The sequence below is a fragment of the Quercus robur genome, chromosome 3 (genome assembly GCF_932294415.1).
Source record: "Quercus robur chromosome 3, dhQueRobu3.1, whole genome shotgun sequence".
Lineage (NCBI taxonomy): Eukaryota > Viridiplantae > Streptophyta > Magnoliopsida > Fagales > Fagaceae > Quercus > Quercus robur.
Window position 1 is genome coordinate 11,573,674 of NC_065536.1, and position 18,754 is coordinate 11,592,427.

At 33.9% G+C, this 18,754-nt stretch overlaps 2 protein-coding genes across 2 annotated transcripts; one reads left to right on the forward strand and one right to left on the reverse strand.

Moving 5' to 3' along the window:
• Window positions 1-3,375: 3,375 nt before the first annotated feature.
• Window positions 3,376-4,608, forward strand: LOC126717056 (cyclin-P3-1). The gene is made up of 2 exons (XM_050418226.1): window positions 3,376-3,939; window positions 4,117-4,608. Exons 1-2 carry the CDS (start codon window positions 3,548-3,550, stop codon window positions 4,298-4,300), a joined length of 576 nt encoding a protein of 191 aa, XP_050274183.1. The 5' UTR covers window positions 3,376-3,547; the 3' UTR covers window positions 4,301-4,608.
• Window positions 4,609-5,219: 611 nt separating this feature from the next.
• LOC126717055 (mitochondrial Rho GTPase 1-like) lies at window positions 5,220-14,558 on the reverse strand. Its single transcript, XM_050418225.1, has 14 exons — window positions 13,954-14,558; window positions 12,520-12,652; window positions 12,055-12,204; window positions 10,780-10,956; window positions 10,353-10,604; window positions 9,019-9,087; window positions 8,801-8,856; window positions 8,515-8,596; window positions 8,076-8,287; window positions 7,910-7,979; window positions 7,688-7,800; window positions 7,073-7,223; window positions 5,946-6,132; window positions 5,220-5,664 (listed from the first exon to the last, which is right to left on the reverse strand). The coding sequence occupies exons 1-14, from the start codon at window positions 14,169-14,171 to the stop codon at window positions 5,591-5,593; spliced, it is 1,944 nt and encodes a 647-aa protein (XP_050274182.1). The 5' UTR covers window positions 14,172-14,558; the 3' UTR covers window positions 5,220-5,590.
• Window positions 14,559-18,754: the final 4,196 nt, after the last annotated feature.

Below are 18,754 nucleotides of genomic sequence, written 5' to 3' on the forward strand. Positions count from 1 at the left end.
TTAAGTATTTTTTAATACGAAAGTTAAGAAAGTTTGTTTGGTTGTATAAGAATAAGAAATAGTGAAAAAAAAAGAGTTTGAATAACTTTTGTATCAATCTAAACAAGAAAGTTTTTAAAAAAAAAATTTCATTCGTAATCTTTATAGTTATTGTGATTTTTTATTTAACTTTTTTTTTTAACTACATAACGCACATTTGTTTTTCAACATGTTCATACTAGCCACACTTCTCCTTCTCGAGCTACAGTTTCAGCCATTCATACTTTCTCCTTTTTTAGCTCTCCTTCTCTGGTTGCTACATTTGAGAAATCAAATCAAGGTTAGGCCTTTTCTATTTGCTAAATTTTTCTATTTGGATATAATATATTCAATCAAAACTCTATCTCCTAATTGTATCCTTTTATGAGGATATAACCAAGTGTGTTGTTTATAAATTACCGTTGTTTTTTTTTCTTTCTTTTTTATTTATTTTTAATGTTAAGGTAGTCTTAAATTTGTGGTTGAAATTAGTTTTTCTTTCTTCTTCTTCTAATCTGTGTGGGAGTATCTTCAGAGGGTGGATTTCCTTAAAAGCTAGCCTAGTTCTTAAAAACCAATTGATTATACTAAATTACAAAAAAAAAAAAAAAAACAACGTTCTAATTCCATGGGCAGTTATAATTTTTTCCTATTTGCAGAAATACTGAAAACCCCTAAAATTAATTTGGGGTTTAGGCTCTTATTGAAAATTTGAAATTGGATTTCCTTTAAGCTCATATTCCATGTTAATTACAATTTAGAGGTGCATGCTGATTAAAATGCAGTCACACATTTGTTTTATTTCTGTTACTAGAAATATATGTGATTTTAAATTTAACTATCCCGTGCATCGCACGGGTTAGCGACTAGTATTACATATAAGGATAGTCGAAACTCATGGCCCACTTTTTTTGATAGATCACTAACTGGAAATTTAGAAACATGAAAATCTCGTCTAGAGTTTTATAGTTCAATGGCTTAATCTTGTCTCCTTTATTAGGAGATCTAGGATTTAAAACAGCCCTCCTTTCATTATGATAATTATCAAGTTATTAAAATATAAATAAATAAATAAGAGCCTAGGAGAATCTCACCCCTCTTATCGTCTTAGTGTTCATTTTTCATTAACTTATTTGAATTTTTTTTCACTAAAAAAAATTTAAATTTTATTGATTGCTCTTGGTTAAATTATGATTGTATCTAATTTTTTTAAAATAATTTTTAAAAGCTGTACATAAAAAAAATAAAAAAAAAATAAATGAAAAAATTGATGACAAATCAACTTTATTAGCAACACGCCACCTCATTAGACATTAAGGCATGATAAAATGCCTCCCTCAAGCATTGGCCCACTTTTGTTCTGCATAAAATTTTCCCAAACTCCAAAATGAAGAAAGGTGATGATAATGAGACTCATAATCATACCCGATATGGTTGATAATTTCTAAGTGCAAAGTAAATTGGATTTTTTCTTTTTTTCTTTTTAAGTGTCATATGGAAAATTTTATTTTATTTTATTTTTTTGTGGAGGCTGTAGATCTGTGTTCAGAGTTTAGACTTGGGCTTATCAACTAATAATCAGAAGATTATTCCCTCCCATTTTATAAACATCTATTTATAGTTCAAAGGTCAAATTGATTTAAACGTGTCTTGTAGAATCCCTCAAAATTAAAATGATTAATTAAATAGATTAGCATATTTGTCTGGTAGAATGAGAATCACAAAATATTTAAAAATTTATTAATTAAATAAATTAGCATATTGTGATCTTTAAGTAGTTCACAAAATATAATAAATTAATGTGGGGAAATTAAATAACCAACAACAACTAGGTCACGTCCTTCTAAAAACAAAACAAGTAGGTCACGTTTGGTCACAATTAGACCGAGCCACGGTCGGCATGTTTTATTCTTTATGATATTTGACCGACGGTCTATCATGCAAAGCCTTCTCTTTGTCTATGAATGATTTTTCTCATTTGCTTTTCTCTTTCCCATGTCATACTTTTCACCATTATGTGTAAAGATTTGGACAAAAAAGTGCTTAGTGGGTGTTTAGAATGGTATAGCTAGTTTTACTTCTAACTCTCTCCTAATCCTTCTCATCCCATTCCCATGGGTCCGTTTAACAAATACAAGTCATCATATTGTTAAATTCTATAATTTGTAACTTAAACCAGTACTTTTGTTCCTCGTTAACAAAGTTAATAGACACAATATTAGGTGAGGTGTTGTTTGGTTCATGTTGGGTATGTATTCATTTTCTGTACTCATTTTCCCTTTTCTCAAATCTTGTACTCATTTTCTATTTTCAAATCATTTTATGTTTGACACAAATTTTCTTATCTACTTTTTTTTTCACTTTTCAATCATAAATTCAACACAAACTTTGAGTTTAGTTTTTTTTTTTTTTTACAAAAATGCCACTGTATTCATTTTTAATGAATATGAAAACGGCAAAAAGGTGTATTCATTTTTTATATTCAAACTCACTTTTTTGGATATTGAAAATGAAAACTGAGTGCAAATAACAAAATTAAACCAGTTTTTTAGTGGTGAATCCCATTGAAAATTGAAAATGAAAATAAAATACACCGTTTTTTTTCCAACATGCTTTCTACTTTATCTAAAAAGTCTGAAGAGAGTAGCTTTAGAAAAACTACATTCTTTTATTTGAAACTTGAAAGAAAATATATTAAAATGGTGTTCCTCTAAAAATCTAGATTTTCCTAGGAGGATTAACATTATGGGGCAAATAGAGGATGCCAATAAGTTACATCACTTATTTGAAGGCACCTTAGTCCAATAGTTAATTGTTATTACCATATATATGCAGGGAACATTCTGGCTAGGTTCAATCCAATTATTTGAACTACACAAAATGAAACATAACCCACCCCAAAAGAAAAAGAGTTGTGCCACACTACCTCATTCCAAATCAAATTTAGTTCCATTATCTTCCTTTAATATCTAGTTATCCTTTTTCTTTATCCTTGTACACTTGTGCTCCCTCTAACAAATTTCTGTGACTGTACCTTCCACTTTATCCTAGTGCTCCAATTGTATCTATCTCTAATTAGCATCTATATTTTTTTTCCTCTTTGTGCTGCATATATACCTCAGTATATACCACCATTATAGTTCCCCTTGATGCTCTTAAGAAACTTGAGAGCTTGAATAATACATTATCACTGCCCAATTGGCCTAACAAGAATAAAATTCTTTAATCTCTTAAGTTGTATATGTATATTCCTTGGTGAATAGTGACTTAATCTCAAAGAAAAGAATCTCATTTTGATAAAGCAACTTTACATTTGTGACTACAATTATTAAGAATAAGTGGACCTTAGCAAAGCCATGCTATTCCAAAGAATTTGTTCTGGCAGGAAACCGTGCATCAAGGTTAGCCCTATCCCTAACATAAGATTAAGCTCAATTTATTGAGTTTATTAAAATGATGCATAAAGTTTACAAATAAGTTATTATTGTTGTGAACATATATATTGCAGCTCTAATTAGATATAGGAACAATGGCACTCAAAAGTGAGGCTGTTGGATCAGAAATTTGTGCATCTTTAGGATTGGATAAATATGAAAATGGGGTTTCAGGAACTCCCAGAGTTCTTTTAATTCTTTCTTCTGTTCTTGAGAGAACCATTTCAAAGAATGAAAAGTTATTGAAGGTGTCAAAGAAGAAGGATGCTGTTACAATCTTCCATGGTATGAAGGCACCAATCTTAAGCATTCAACAGTATGTTGAGCGCATTTTCAAGTACTGCAAATGCAGCCCTTCTTGCTTTGTTGTTGCATACATATACATCGAAAAATTCCTCCAACGCACGGATGCTTATCTTACTGCCCTCAATGTTCATCGGATTCTAATAACAAGCATTATGGCTGCTGCAAAGTTCATGGATGATGAGTAAGTACTCCTATCACATAACCAAATTAGATGCAGCAATGTTTTTATGAACTCCATGCAGCTTCTTCTTTTCTGTCACAACATCCTCTTTTGTAGCATTCATGGTTTGATTTAGTTTCTTTATGTAATTGGCAGCATATATCAGAATTCATTCATGAATTACTCACTGAAATGCAGGTGTCATGAGAACGCCTACTTTGCCAAAGTGGGTGGCATAAGCACTGCAGAACTGAACAGCTTGGAGTTGAACTTTTTGTTCAATTTGGATTTTAGACTTTTTGTTACCCCTGAGGTCTTTGGGAAATACTGTCTCCAGCTTGAAAAGGAAGGTCTTCGCAACCGAATTAACCTGCTGGACTAATTCCTGGGGATTAAATATAGAGTAGCCTAACATATATGAAACTGTATGTGCACCCAAACTGGCAGGCTCCAGCTACAAAGGCATATGATACTCACAATGCTATGTCTTATTTCTCTCTCCCTTTTTGTTCTTTTGGCAATGTAGTTAAATGAAGCATAATTTAAAGCATAGCCTTGGCTTGAGCTAATCCGCCCCTGGTCTCTATGCATGCGGCCAGAAGTGAGCAGGAAATTTGGCTACTGAGGTTTCGCCAAACCAAATCAATGACAAAAGAAAAAATAGTAATAAATGCCTTGGTGCTTGTTTCTGCTTTGGTGTTCTATGTCAATATTTTGTTTGTTTTGTTATTTTCACGATTAACATCAATTTTGCTCTTTGATGACTATGAAACCCAAAGATCCAATTTGTTGATTCTGAATCGAAGAAAATTGCAATCAATGTGAAGATGTCTCAGATTATGTTGCCCTCAGTGTTTTACCTGAAAAGATGCATCAGTTTCCGAACCTTATATTTGAGTTACGGAAAGAACATGGAAAAGAAAAGAATTTTGTAAAAGTATGCTAAAAGAAATCTAATTTCTAAAGTAACATTTTCCTTTCCTTTTTAACAAAAACCAGGAGAGTGTATCATGGCAATCACCAGAAACGGGATGCCCTTTTTATTCTCTCTCTCTCTCTCTCCCCTATTTTTTCCAGATTGGAGTTTTGGTGCGTTAATAATCAATTGGCCAGCAAAAGATTCGTATGAGTTAGATTCAAGCATTGAAAGTAGAGAATTACAAACAACCCTTCATTCAACACACCCCACCATAGGTAAGCATGTTATATTTAACGTCACCAAATATAAGAGTAACCACATTGAAAGGAGCACATTAACGAAAAACTGTAACAGGAAAATGAAATCATTAAACAGGTGGATATACATGGGGGAACAATTTTTGCAAAACTTTTCATATTGCATAATTCCTACACAACTCACTCCATTGTATATTTCAGTATAAAACTTTGAAAAGCCTTCATAAATAAGGGGGGGGAAATACCCCACAAGGAATACGAGAATTGCAGGCAATATATTGCCCATTAAGTATAAACCTACAAGGAACAGAAAAGAAAGAAAAATTTTAGGCTGTGATAATTTGGTAGAAATCTGCAACTTCTCTACGAATGGAATTGTATCAAGAAACCCAACAATGTAGAAATTTGGAGAAGACAAATCGTTGCACAACCAACTGTATGCAAATTGAGGAGAGGAAGAGCTAAACTGCAATGACTGATGGAAAACTTTCATCCCTTAACCAGAAGCATTCTTCCTTGCAGCATAGACACGGTAAGCTGCCAGTCCAACAATGGCCACTGCAGCTCCAACTGTCAAAGGCACAAAATGACTTAGAAAGAAACAAATAAAAACTGAAAGCTTAACGGAGCAATTAAACTCGGGCTTATAGTCACAATAATTAGATGATGCATTAGAAACAAGAGGCAAACATACACAAGGATAAAACAAATTTTTAATCAGTAAATCAGCAAGACCATGACATGAAAGATAAAAGCAACTCCATATAAATCCGTCAAGCTTGTATAAGAGATCAAAATATGAAAAGACATGAGACAAAATCACCACTTTCAAATTGCAAAGACTGGCATACCAGAAACGAACATAAGCGAACGGTTTATTAGACGGTGGTATTGCTTTCGACTTCTCCCAGCTTCAGTTTCAGGAATGCTCAAATGGGGGTGTTCTGCAGCACTTACAATCCTACGAAATACATTATTGAGATCACCCAACTTTGCGCTGATTGGTATAGGAGCCTCTATTCCCATGTCCTGACTAACCTATAAAAGCAAAAGTAGCATTGAAATTTGTTAAGAATGGTTTAATGCCTAAAAGCTGCTATCAGTTTCAAAATAATCAATACAATTAATGGAATAGTGGTCAAATGAACAATTAAAAAGTCAAATGACAACAATCTTATTCTCATTATCATCACAAGCATCATTGTTACTGTTATTGAACATAAAAAAATAATAATAGTCACTAATTTCATATACTTTTTTTTTATAATTCCATAGTTACAATGGGGATGGGGAATTTGTACCCTGGATGTCACAGACACACTAAGAGATGTCAACCAGTTGAACTACAAGGCTCTTGGCAATCAATAAGTTCTTATATCTTTGTAGCTATGCAATGGAACATATAGTCATAGACATATCTAAATATTTAGATATAATTGTCAACCAAAGCCACAAAATACCTAAAATGAGGAAATCGTGTCCAAGTATTACAAGTTCAAACTAGAAAATAATATAACTCAAATATATTTATAAAGTTTATTTAGATAGTTTTTATCTCCGTTGGTACTTTGTTCAAAATGTTAAATTTGAGCCACTTCTTTAAGATTTAAAACTTCAGGCCATTTAGACACTGAGTACCTACGTGCTTTTCAGATAATGAAGCAAACATTCACCACACTTCCTAACTTCTCTAACCAATATTGTCTTTTTCTGCCAAAAAATGTTGTGCATGTAAGTCAAATTGCAAGCTTGCAACCAATATTACTCAAAAATTGATAAAGAGCTAATTTTAAAAAGTTTGCACTGTATTATCAAGGAGAAGACCTGCAAGAACACAGACTGTAACACTGACAAGCCAACTGTAAACATCAATGTCCAGAGCAAGCAAACAATAAAAACCACTAAATATAATTTGGGGAATATTAAGCTTGCTTAATAGAATCTGCAGGATATTTTAATCTCGCAATAAAGCATATACCCTAGTAGAATCTTGTATGGCCATGGGAAATGAATTCAGGTCATCTTTAGCTGCAACAATGAGGCAAGGCACCTCAAAGCCAGTATCCTCACCATGACCAGCAACTTCTACCAGCAATTCAGTTGCTCTCTTCCATGATACCACATCAGAACTGCACAAGTAAAATGCATTAATTCTCAGAAACTCCTATGTATAAATGCAAACTATAAAAATAGTACAGGTCATGAATATATATGTATTGAAATACTGTTTAGTGCAAACTTAAGTTCACCTATCAATAAATGGGAATTCCCTATGAAATTTAGAAAATATAAAGAGCAAATAATAGCTACCCAACATTCTCATCCATAAAATTTAGTAACCCTATACTAAAACCACCATAAGATTAGTAGTAAAATTAATAGACAGCACAAAATTGATATACAAAAGAGTAATATGAATACATGGCCCTAGATTGATATATGAAGTTTGAAAAAGTCAAACTAAACTAGAAAAAAAATAACTGAATGTTGGGTGTAAGAAAGTTGAAAAAACTAATTGTAAGATCATGCAGAGAGACAGTGCTATAATTCATTTCAACGCTAAATATGACAATAGTTACAGGCTTTTGTTTACCTGTCATGAACAAATATTGCAATGTCACAAGTAGCCAAGGATTCTTTATCAGATAGCAATTTACTTACTCCATCTTCAGGTATCTCTTTCAACACAAGGGTCTTCTTTATTCCCTGAAGTAAATAACAAACAAATACTCAGGAAAAAGTGTGGGAAATCAACAAAATTAGATACCACAGCAACTCAGAGGGCATTTAGTGATGCATGATGAATAGCACTCACCCCCGGTTGATCAACAACATTCACTGCATAACGCTCTTCAGTGCTTGAATTATAATTATCGGAAACAGGCCTGAAGTTTCGATTCATCAACAACATATGTTATATTACTTGGGGACGAAATTAAATTACTAGGACAATCAGACTTAAAAAGGATGATTCAGAAGACCTTCCAAGAAAAGAATTCAGTAACGCAGACTTCCCAGCCTTGTTAGGCCCAAAAACGAAACACTGGAAAACATTTCTGTCTGTCTGCTGCTTCTTGCGATCCAAACGCCTTCTTCTAGTCACACGGAAAGCAGACAAAGGATCACCAGGATACCCAATGTATATAAGATTCTCCATGCTCCAAGATGGGTCTAAAAGTGTCATGAGGGACCACTGTGACCACAAACATATCTCAAAAAGTTCAGCACAAGTTACCAGAGAATCACTAAAGTTGATAGAAGTTCAAGTGTATGTATAAACATGTTAGCAAAACAGTAAAACTTCACGTATGAAGAGATGGGCAAACTGAGATCTAACAAATTGGTAGATTGATTTAAAAGATTTGCAACATTGCCACCCGAACCTCCACACAAAAATGATAAAATGGGAGGGGGGCCTACCTCTGACAAAAACCCATCAAGTGATAGACCTCCAAATGCATCTTTCTCTGCTGCATCCAAATATGGGGCTTTCTCCCAAGGACTGGCAAAAGAATTTTATCAAACATTGAAAACCCTTAGCGTCTAATCATTATAGTTATTGATAAAGATGCATTGATAGCAAGATTTATGAGGATTGACTTAGTGAACATGAGGCCAAGCAGGATTTCTCTTGGTAGGGGAACATAAGACTTGTAAAAAAGTAAAATAAACCGCATAATAAATTATCTTAAGAAAACCAAACTACCTCTCAGCAGCTGTGGAAAATAATTCCTCAATTTCACGAGGTCGTAGGGCCCCATCCTATTAGGAAGAATATAAACATATTGTCATGATTTTAATAAATTGGAAATCTACTAAGCTACTTGAATAATTGTAGGCTACACAGATTGTACAAATTATACTATAAGCTAATCAACCAAATTGGAAAGACAAGTACTGAATAGAGCACAGAATAAGACGTACTTGATTGTTGTCAAACAATTCAAAGATTCCCTTCAGATACTCGATGGCTTCATTTGTCAGCTCCACACTCTACACAAATGATAATCAACAGTAGCATTTTTTAACAAACATTATGCGCTTCACAAAAACATGCAACAGTTTCAGTTGGAAGGTTTTGAGTGAAAGGGGGGTGGGGCGGTATATGGTTTGTAAATGATTACATAACATATCATATAAAATCATGACTAAGCGGCATGTTATAGTCAAAAAATTAAACATATTAGAAGTGAAATCCATGCACATCCCCGAAGGTGGGAATTTAGGGACCGTAAGTCCTCAATGCCAAGGCCAACCAAATTCAAGAGGCACAATTTATGTGAGGTGGGGCTTATTCTAGTCCCTGATGGCCCCAGATTTGTTATACTTGACAGTTAATTACATTTCAAAGTCTAAATGCAAAAACATTTGGAGTTTAATCACAAGCTCAGGATATATAACAGAGAATTATGGCCATGTATTGATCATAGAAATCATGATTACCCCCTGATGGAGGAATCACTCTGAAGCAAACTAGAATAGGCATGAGAAAGGTGGGATCCCAGCATACATTTAAAACGAGGGAAATTGAGGTCAAACCAATAGTATGTGTTACAACAAGATTTGAAGCTCAGCCCAAGCTGAAACCCAAAAAAATGGCCAACAAGATGCAACCACTACAAAGGGGAATAATTAATACCAGACTCCACCCATTTACAAATGAGATAACCAACAAACAACTCAGATACTTGTAAAACAGGGTCTAATGAAAAAGAAAAGGAAAAAACAAGTAACAAACCAAACAGCACTAGCATAGTGGCAACTAAAATCCATCCCTAGAAACTATAAATGCACCCAAAAAAGAAAACGCATGACATTCCATGCATGCTTTGAGTGCACCAGTAGGGGCTTTTTTTTCACCATATCAACAACGCTGACCATTGATAATTAATTTAAACATAAGGATTGATATTTATTTATCAATATTTGTATATCAGGGTTCATATTAGCACGACCTGCAAACAACCTGTTTGATAGGGCTCCACCACTCACAAACAATAAAATTTGTTCTGGCAAACTTTAGTTGGGCTTAAGGCTTAGTTGGGTTTATTTGAGTAAGTGATAGTTATCATAAAAATTGACAAAATAAGAGCACTGAACTACCAACATTCTTGGCAATGGATCATGAAAAATCTAACTAAATTCCCTTCACTTCCAAAAACCAAATATATTATTTCAGCACATCAAATAAGCATTCTATCGTTTTAAGAAAACCATGGGTATTATAATAATTGTACTTTAAGCCAAGAAAACATTACCTGATCAGGAGCTCGTTTGAAAGAAGATGGAAGCAGTTCATCTGCAAGTTTGATATCATTATTGTATCCAAATTTTCTTAGGACAGTCCATGTTGTCTCAAGACGCCCTTTTTCTATGAATAGTGCATGAAGAAAGAGGAATCCTGTCAAAGTAAGCCCACGTTCATTGACTCCTTCTGGCAATTTTTCTGCCACAACCCTCTTAACGCCTATTATTTCAGAAGGTTGTAATGGAGCATTGAAACATTTCACCTGTTTACAAGAGATCCCTCATTAACTTTAGCAGAAAATATTAAAACTTAAATAGACGAGAAACTTGTATGCAAGTATTACAAGATCATTCTCAAATTGTCAGGAGCTGAATAATTGGACATAAAACAAATATCAAACTTGGAATTCAGGTTGCAAACAAAGGATGAACAGAAACCTGAAAATCATTCAACTCAGCATCACTGAGGGCGCCATCCCTGTCATGGTCACAAAGAATAAATATCCGCTTCAAGGCACGCACACATCGGGGCTTCAAAGTCTGTGTTTCCTGGTCAAATAGTGGACCAGTCGGATGAAGCACAGCTTTTTGTGCATAGTAGAAAACCTCAGGGATCTACAATTAGAAAATTTTCAACATTAATTTCCAAAAAATTTAGAATGATAAAGCAAAAATTACAAACAATGTTTCAGATAAACAGTCCCCAAAAAAAGGAAGAAGATGAAGAAGAAAATAAATAGAGGTCCAACTAAATACAGGATTAATGCACTAAAGAGATCAAACATAATGTATTTTCTATTACTATAAAAAAAATCCACATAACAAGGAACCCAAAAGGGAAAAAAATCGAGATATTATAGTATAATATAATAAGACTGCTACATATTGCACATATAGAACCCAATTAGATGCCTTTACAGTGGCCAAGCCACAAACCCATCATTAGCACATATCATGCATGAATACAGACAAATTAATATCGTTCCTTCTATGAAAATTGAACCTAATCAACAGAAATTTGTTTGCTTTGATCTCAAACCAGATTTCAAGAAACAGTATTTATCATGATCTACTGTGTCTGTATTGATTAGACTAGTTCAAAATGTCATCTTATCTTCATTACCCAAACATTAAGTTTATTTCTCAAGTTCAATCTTTTTCTTTAAGATCAGTAGAAAGTAAGTAGCCAATTGTTCTTTTGCTTCTATTTGCTCTAAGAACTGGCTTCATGTTCAAACCTATTAGATTCACGTATATTCTTGGGCCACGGTATCAGAAGAAAATTTTTGATAAGTGGTATCAGAAGAAAATTTGAAAAAATCAAAAATTGAAATTTACATTTATGCATCTTGTTAGCATGGCATTATAGTTCCATCTAATAGCAACTGATATTTTAAATTCTGATTAAAAACTGAATGCTTACACAGACTTTTTCTGCTTTACACAACAAATTATAGTGGTCTGAAGACCCCCAAACATTTTATCTTCTCTTAAAATATCTACCCTATACCAAAAATGTAGGAGCAAACATAATGTGGCTCTAATCACGTTTAAAACAAATCTACAATGATATATATTCCATCAGCAAGATTAGAATGGTATGAAGGATTGATGTGTTTGAACCACAAAGGAGCTCAAAAACAAAGATAGGAAAATCATTTAAAGAGAAGAGGGAAAATAAAAAGACAAACAGAAAGGAGCATCAATGCATACCTGAATATGTTTAAAGGCCGAACATTCAATGCAAGTTTCAATCTCCCGAAATTGTTGCATTATTGGTGACATCACCTGTTCCAGGCTCATCTGCTGGTTATCATCTCTTAAATCCAGCTTACAACCCACCACTATAACTGGGACCTTCACCTGCGCATCAAATTCCACACATCCACATCATAGACAACAAACAATCAAAATCAAAGTGGCTCCATCTATTGCTATGCCAAACAAATTTCCAAAAATCTAGATAAGCAAGAAAGCAGGACTCCATTTATAACCATGCATGATTTTACAGACAAGCATGAGGTTTCCAGAAGAGTATCTCTCTTGCCCTCTCTCTCTCTCTCTCTCTCTCTCTCTCTCTCTCTCTCTTCCTTAAAAGATGCCCTGGGATGAATCTTGCCTCAAGCAATGCATATAGAAAGAAAATTGGAAAACAATATTAAAATGATGAATAGAGACCTCTAATTTACGAAGCTTTGGCAGCCAGAAAGAACTCAATCGATCAAGTGTAGAAGGCTCATCGCACGCATAAGTTAGCACAACCGCATCAGCCCTCTTCAGTTCTTCAGCAACTTTACCATCATCCTCCACTCTAATTAAGAACAGTACAATAAAATATTCAACATTGAACTGGATATATCAGTGCAATTAGTGTAATAAAAGCTTAAACTTGTACGCATTTCAAAGTTTCCAAAATGAAAAACTCAACTTAACAAGCCATCTAATTGTACTAAGATCAGACAAGCAGAAGCTACACTTTTCTTCTGTCAAAAATAAAAATAAAATCTCTATTTCAGAACCCTAGCTTAATTTTCTGTCCTCAATTTGTCAGCAACCAATCACCTATCCCAGACCCCACAGAAGTCAGAGTTTTGTGCACTAAGTACGATCTTTTTATTTGCGAGAAACAAAACTGATATTCAGATAAAGGTTTAAATCATCAAGTAACCTTTGACTACAATATTTTTACATTTTTTGGTTCCAGAAATTTTATAGTTTCATTGAGAGGGGTAACAAAAATCCAATTCATACCTTCACTTTTTCATCAAAGACTCAGAACCACTTCACTACACCTAACTGAACTAACCCCAAAACTTGTATCATACTCAGTTCTAATTTTCTTAATGGCCAAAACTGAAAGAAAAAACTACCGCTCAGATGTAAACCCTTTTTACTCATTTACACATTCTCTCCTTATTCATACACAATTGGAAGCAAAATTAATTCACTTTATTCACTAGAGGAGGCAACCCATGTACACAGGATGTATAACAGATATACACCATTAAGTATTAACTAAGAACTAAAACTAAAACAATATAAGCAAACATAGCTTTTAAGTAAGTAAATAAAATTTATAAATAAAGCTAACAAACAACTTTTTTTTTTTCTTGAAATGAACTAAAACGAGGCCAGAAATTCTTGCATTAGCCTCAATTTTGACCATTTTTCCCAAACACTAGGTAACAACTTAAAAGTTAGAATCTTAAATTTTTTCTTCTTCTTTTCCTACATTTTCTCAGCACCCAAACAGAGCTTTCCCAAATCATAATATAATTACACCTTTCTTTTCCTACATATTCTTAACGAAATCCTACTCTCCTGTTTTCCTACACTTTCTTACTAACCAAAGAGAGATTTCCAAAACACATGAATAAACCAAATCTCATTAGTACGATACAAAGCAACACTTAACACCATTTTTTCCTATATAATCTCACACTCTTCTCTTCTTTTCCTACACTTTCTCAGTGACCAAACACAGATTTTCAAAATCATCATACAACAGCACCAATTCATCTCACCAGCTTCTTCCCTTTCCCTACACTTTTCTCAGCAACCAAACAAAGCAATTTAAAATCAGAACAATAATTAAACAATACACACACATACCGAGACGAAGTGTCGATGATCGTAACGGGCACGCGGTCGGGATAGAAATCCTCGGGCAGCCTCGTCGGAGGAAGAACCGGCGGAACGTTCGCCGGAAAGTTCTCGGCGGCGGCGGTGACGATCAAGCTGGATTTGCCGGTGCCTCTATCTCCGGCCACCACGATACGCACACCGGTACGGCCGTACGGGTTCGCCGCTCCAGCTGAAGCTCTCGCCATTGAAAGACAAAGACAAAGACTGCAAAAAAAACCAAAAACCTCAAAAACCCTAAACACGGAAGCTGGCTTCGAATGCGATGGCAGAAGCGTAAATTACGTTAGATATCGAGGGCAAAAAGAATTAGGATTCAGTGAAGAAGAGAGAGGTGTGGTAATGAGAGATGTGAATGGCAGGAAAGGTAAATAAGGTGGGGGGGGGGGGGGGGGGGGGAAGAATTTTTGGGACGATGGCAAAAGGAGTAAATAGAGGTGGAATATGAGGGTGAAGATTGAAAGTACCTTGGAGAAGAAGTAGCAGAAAAACCCTAGTTAGAGAGAGTGTTTCTCTATACTAAAGTACTACTCTCTATGGATGGAGAAAGGGTTTGAAATAATGAAAGTGTGTGGAAGCTTCAGACTCAGAACACAACAACAAAGATTGTTTTTTTTTTTTTTTTTTTGGTGTGTGGTGATTTTGACAATTTGTGATGTGATCTGACGGCTGAGATTTGGAGATGTTGAAATGAGGGATGCAGGGGGATGTGATGTAATGTAACTATGGAAGTAGTGTTATCTCACTCTGTTTTGAATCTTGACGGATACGTTGGAAACACTAAAAAATGTCAACTGAGTTGAGTTACGAGATTCTTCCCAAGGAGTGTGGTATTGTTATTGTTGTGAATGTATGTTTTTATTGACAAGTGTACATTAATTTTTTTTTTATTTTTTTGGTGTTTAGATTGTGGTTAAATTGTGAGATGAGAATGAGATGTATCCCCACTTTTGCCAAATAGGTAGGTGAATTGTGCATATTGTACTAGATTCATTTTAGAACGTTGAAGTGATGAAAGAAGCCTTATCTTGTTTGATTTTTTTTTTTTAAATATGTAATGTTATCTTGTTTGATCTAATGTAGTATTTGATTGATGAATAACTTTTTAAAAAGTCTTCAAGGAAAAAATAAATAAACGGTGTATTCAACTTATTTTAAATATCATCTCAAAAAACACTTATTTTTAAATAAATTAAATCAATAAAAATAAGTTTATTCAAGCAATTTACATTGTATCTTGAATAAAAAAAACTTTACTCATTTATTTTGTTTAATGTGTAAAGTATGGGATATCTTAAAAAAACTTTACATAGTTTGCTAAGTTTTAAACTTAAGATTTTGTGGGTTTTTGTTAATTCAATTGGTAACTTTTTTTATCATCTAATAAGATTTGAGATTCAAATTCAAATCTCATCTATCCATAAAATATATATATATATATATATATATAACTCAGGATTTCAAGGATAAAAAAAATAAAAATAAATAAAATAATTATCTAGACCATATTTTAAACACAACTCTTTACCATAAAGCTCCAAGTTGATGAAACAAGAAGATTAACACTACGGCCTATGGCCCATTAAATGGTGAGATTTCTGTTTTTTTATATATTTTCTATGGTACGATCCAAGTGAATTGAGTCAGGTATTTTGGGCTCGCAGTCAAAACCAAATCAAGCCCATCACTATTCTAAAAGGGCTCAACACAAGAGCCTTTTAAGAACAAGCTTTTTTTTCTTTTTTTCTTTTTTTGAGAAACTTTTAAGAACAAGTTGGGTCTTTTAAATTTGGTTAAGGACAATTTGAGCTTAACTTTTATTATGTTACCAAAACATTTTAAAATATTAAATTCAGTGGTCAGTGGTCAGTGCTCCACAAGATTTTTATACTTTATATATGTCGGCTACTTTGATTGATTCAAATCAGCACTATGTTGAAACCCAGTGCAGCATAAGGTATTAAGGTAGGTTTAATTACAACTGATCACAGTTTTTGCAATTCTTTGTCCTCTCAAGTTGGCATATCTGCATTCAGCATATGTTCTCTTTGAAAAGCACCCAAAAACTAGGTTTGACTTGTATCTAGTGTACTTGAGTATTACACGGAAACCTTACTTAAACTTTAAAACCTCTGAAAAATCCAATATTTTCTTAGACTAAGTTCTCTTTATAGATACTCTCTTATGTATAGTATTAATAGGGTCATGTTAACAGATGCCCTTAAAACAATTATTAATAAACTATAATAGAAAAATTTTGACACTATTTTTATGGGAAATATAAAAGGCCGTCAATAACATTTTATTGTTTTATCATTCTCCTGATAAAATATTTCTAAAAATAGCTCCTAAACCAATGCCCTAAGGGCATTGGTTAACATTTCTCATTTAGTATTTACCATCAGGTAAAGATATTAATGATGTAGTGGTCGATAGTAATGATCCGTATAAGAATTTGAAATGATTGGTGAAGCCATGAAAATTTGCTTTGGGGAATGGAATTGAAGGAGGAGGAAAATTTTGAAATGAAAATATGTTTCTATTTGGTTGGCATAGCTCGCAAGGCAAAGAGAAGGGTGGTTATGAAAATTAAATAACTAGAAAGCTTTCTCTAGCACACTATTGCATATTTGTAAACCAGAGAATGTGAATATAGCAATTTGCTCCCTAGTTCTTTTGTGAAATTGTGGATAGTCCACTATTGGAATTTTATTTTTTAATAATAAATTACACTAAATTCCACCTCTTGTGATTATTATTCATATTTGGTTTCTTCAAAAAAAAAAAAAAAAAAAAACTTCTTATTATATAATTGTGGGGCCCAATAGTTTGTGAGTTCGATCCGCTCGCTTATGAGGAGTCCACGGACCCCAAACTGAAGGAGGCCAAGGCCCAGGCTCAAAAATAGTAAGCCTAAAGTGGCCCGAAGATACAGCCGAGAACAGCTTAGTCCTCGGCAGACCCAAAGTTTCATTGATGAAAGGGGCATACAAGCAAACTTAAAAGATCAGAAAATATCTCGGGGAAATTGTCCTTAATACCCCTCATTGATATGACATTGCACCTAACAGAACCGGATTCTTAGGCTTTATTAACCATGCCCAACAATGCTGGGATGGGATTGACGGGACAAATATCAGTCCTGGAAAAACTGACCCTACACGTGGACGAGGGACAACAAACGTAGGCTAGTATAAAAGGAAAGGTAAACTAATTAGGAAGAGCCCCCCCATCTCACTTCCTGGAAAAAACTCCAGGAATGAGAATGCCCGGATAATATATGCGCTCCACCATGGAAAACCCATCGACGGGTAACCGGAGAAAAACACTAGTGCTCCTCGGACATGATCCGAGGAGTTCAATCCCTCAATTTATAAAGTTATTGGGCTTGGATATCCGGACTAAAGCCTCTTCTAGTCTAGGTTTATCTAAGGTCCGGCCTGTATTAACGCCCCGTGACCCAACGCTAGCCTTTCAAGCGCACTCTCTACAAATATTATTGTGGGGGATCTTCCACGCGCGAGCTCAACGTCGTTGTTGGGCCGTTTAAGAGTCGTGTCCCTACAATAATCAATATGGTTATTTAGTTTTTTAGATTATTCTAGATGAGAATTTAATTTGAAAAATACTATTTTTAAATTTTAATACCCAAAAAAAAATTTATGACTGGATTTTTGGTGTGAGAAATAGTGGACTATTTGTTAGGCTTGGTGAGGAGATAGAATTTATACATATATAAATTAATGATGGTTCTGAAATATAGGATAAGTCCCCTGTGATGCTATTTTTGTCCTTTATGAGAGGAGCTAATAATGAGAAATTATTGGATATTTTTAGCAGTTTCTCTTCTGACTGGGTACCGTTATAAGTTTTTCTTAAATTATTTGATTATTGAGTAAATGGTACGTGAAAAATTGTTTTAGGGGATATCTACAAATTTTAGAGGAAGTGCTAGGCAAAATTCTTTTGTGGTAAGCTAGTTGAGATAAGTAACCTTATCCTAATTGATTTTATTTTCCTTATACTATTTAATATTGTTTATAAAAATTTTCTATTTCAATTATATTATTGATTTCCTCCAAGCTGTCAATTGGCTATTACAAAACTGGCTCCTTAACCTTCTCTTGTAATCCTTCATTTGAGTTTATCTTGTTTTGAAGAGGTATAAACTCACCCACCTCTTCTCCATTTCTCGCTGGAGGAAAAAACTCATGTACTGCTTCAAAATGTTGACCAACTCTTACTCTACCACTTTATCAGTTTGTGACCTATCATGATCACTTGCTCCAACTATAACAGTTCCAAACTCAGTACATCAAGCAAGACACCTTCATCGAAAAGATTGTCTTTATATCATGAAAACACAATTATATTACAAAACCCATAAAAGAATGAAGAAAATAAATAAATAAAACGACACTAATATAACAAGAATTGGGAAGTGCCTTGTTACATACACAATATTACACATACATTTTTTGAGCTAAAATAATGAGTTGAAGACATGATTTCAGTTTGAAAAAAATGTGTGTAATAGTCTATGTGTGACAATTTTTATCCAAATGGAAATTAAGAGCACCACGACACTAATACAAGTTACAATAATGTAAATGTGTTTACGTGCAAGTTAGACTAACAAGCTTGTAAAGGAAAAATGAGCTATGGATCTAATAGTACATTTAAGTGAAAAATCTCAAGGACAATAAAAATGGGAACTTTATCACTTTAACGTCTAGAGAAATGTAAAAACAAAGCAAGGAAAATATAGAAG

Bases quoted from the DNA above. Each gene is read 5' to 3' on its own strand.
- LOC126717056 (XM_050418226.1), top strand. From the start codon at position 3,548: ATGGCACTCAAAAGTGAGGCTGTTGGATCAGAAATTTGTGCATCTTTA. The intron at 3,940-4,116 runs GTAAGTACTCCT...ACTGAAATGCAG, and splicing joins GCAAAGTTCATGGATGATGA to GTGTCATGAGAACGCCTACT.
- LOC126717055 (XM_050418225.1), bottom strand. From the start codon at position 14,171: ATGGCGAGAGCTTCAGCTGGAGCGGCGAACCCGTACGGCCGTACCGGT. The intron at 7,801-7,909 runs GTGAGTGCTATT...TATTTACTTCAG, and splicing joins ATGTTGTTGATCAACCGGGG to GGAATAAAGAAGACCCTTGT. The intron at 6,133-7,072 runs GTATATGCTTTA...TTGCTTTTATAG, and splicing joins CCATACAAGATTCTACTAGG to GTTAGTCAGGACATGGGAAT.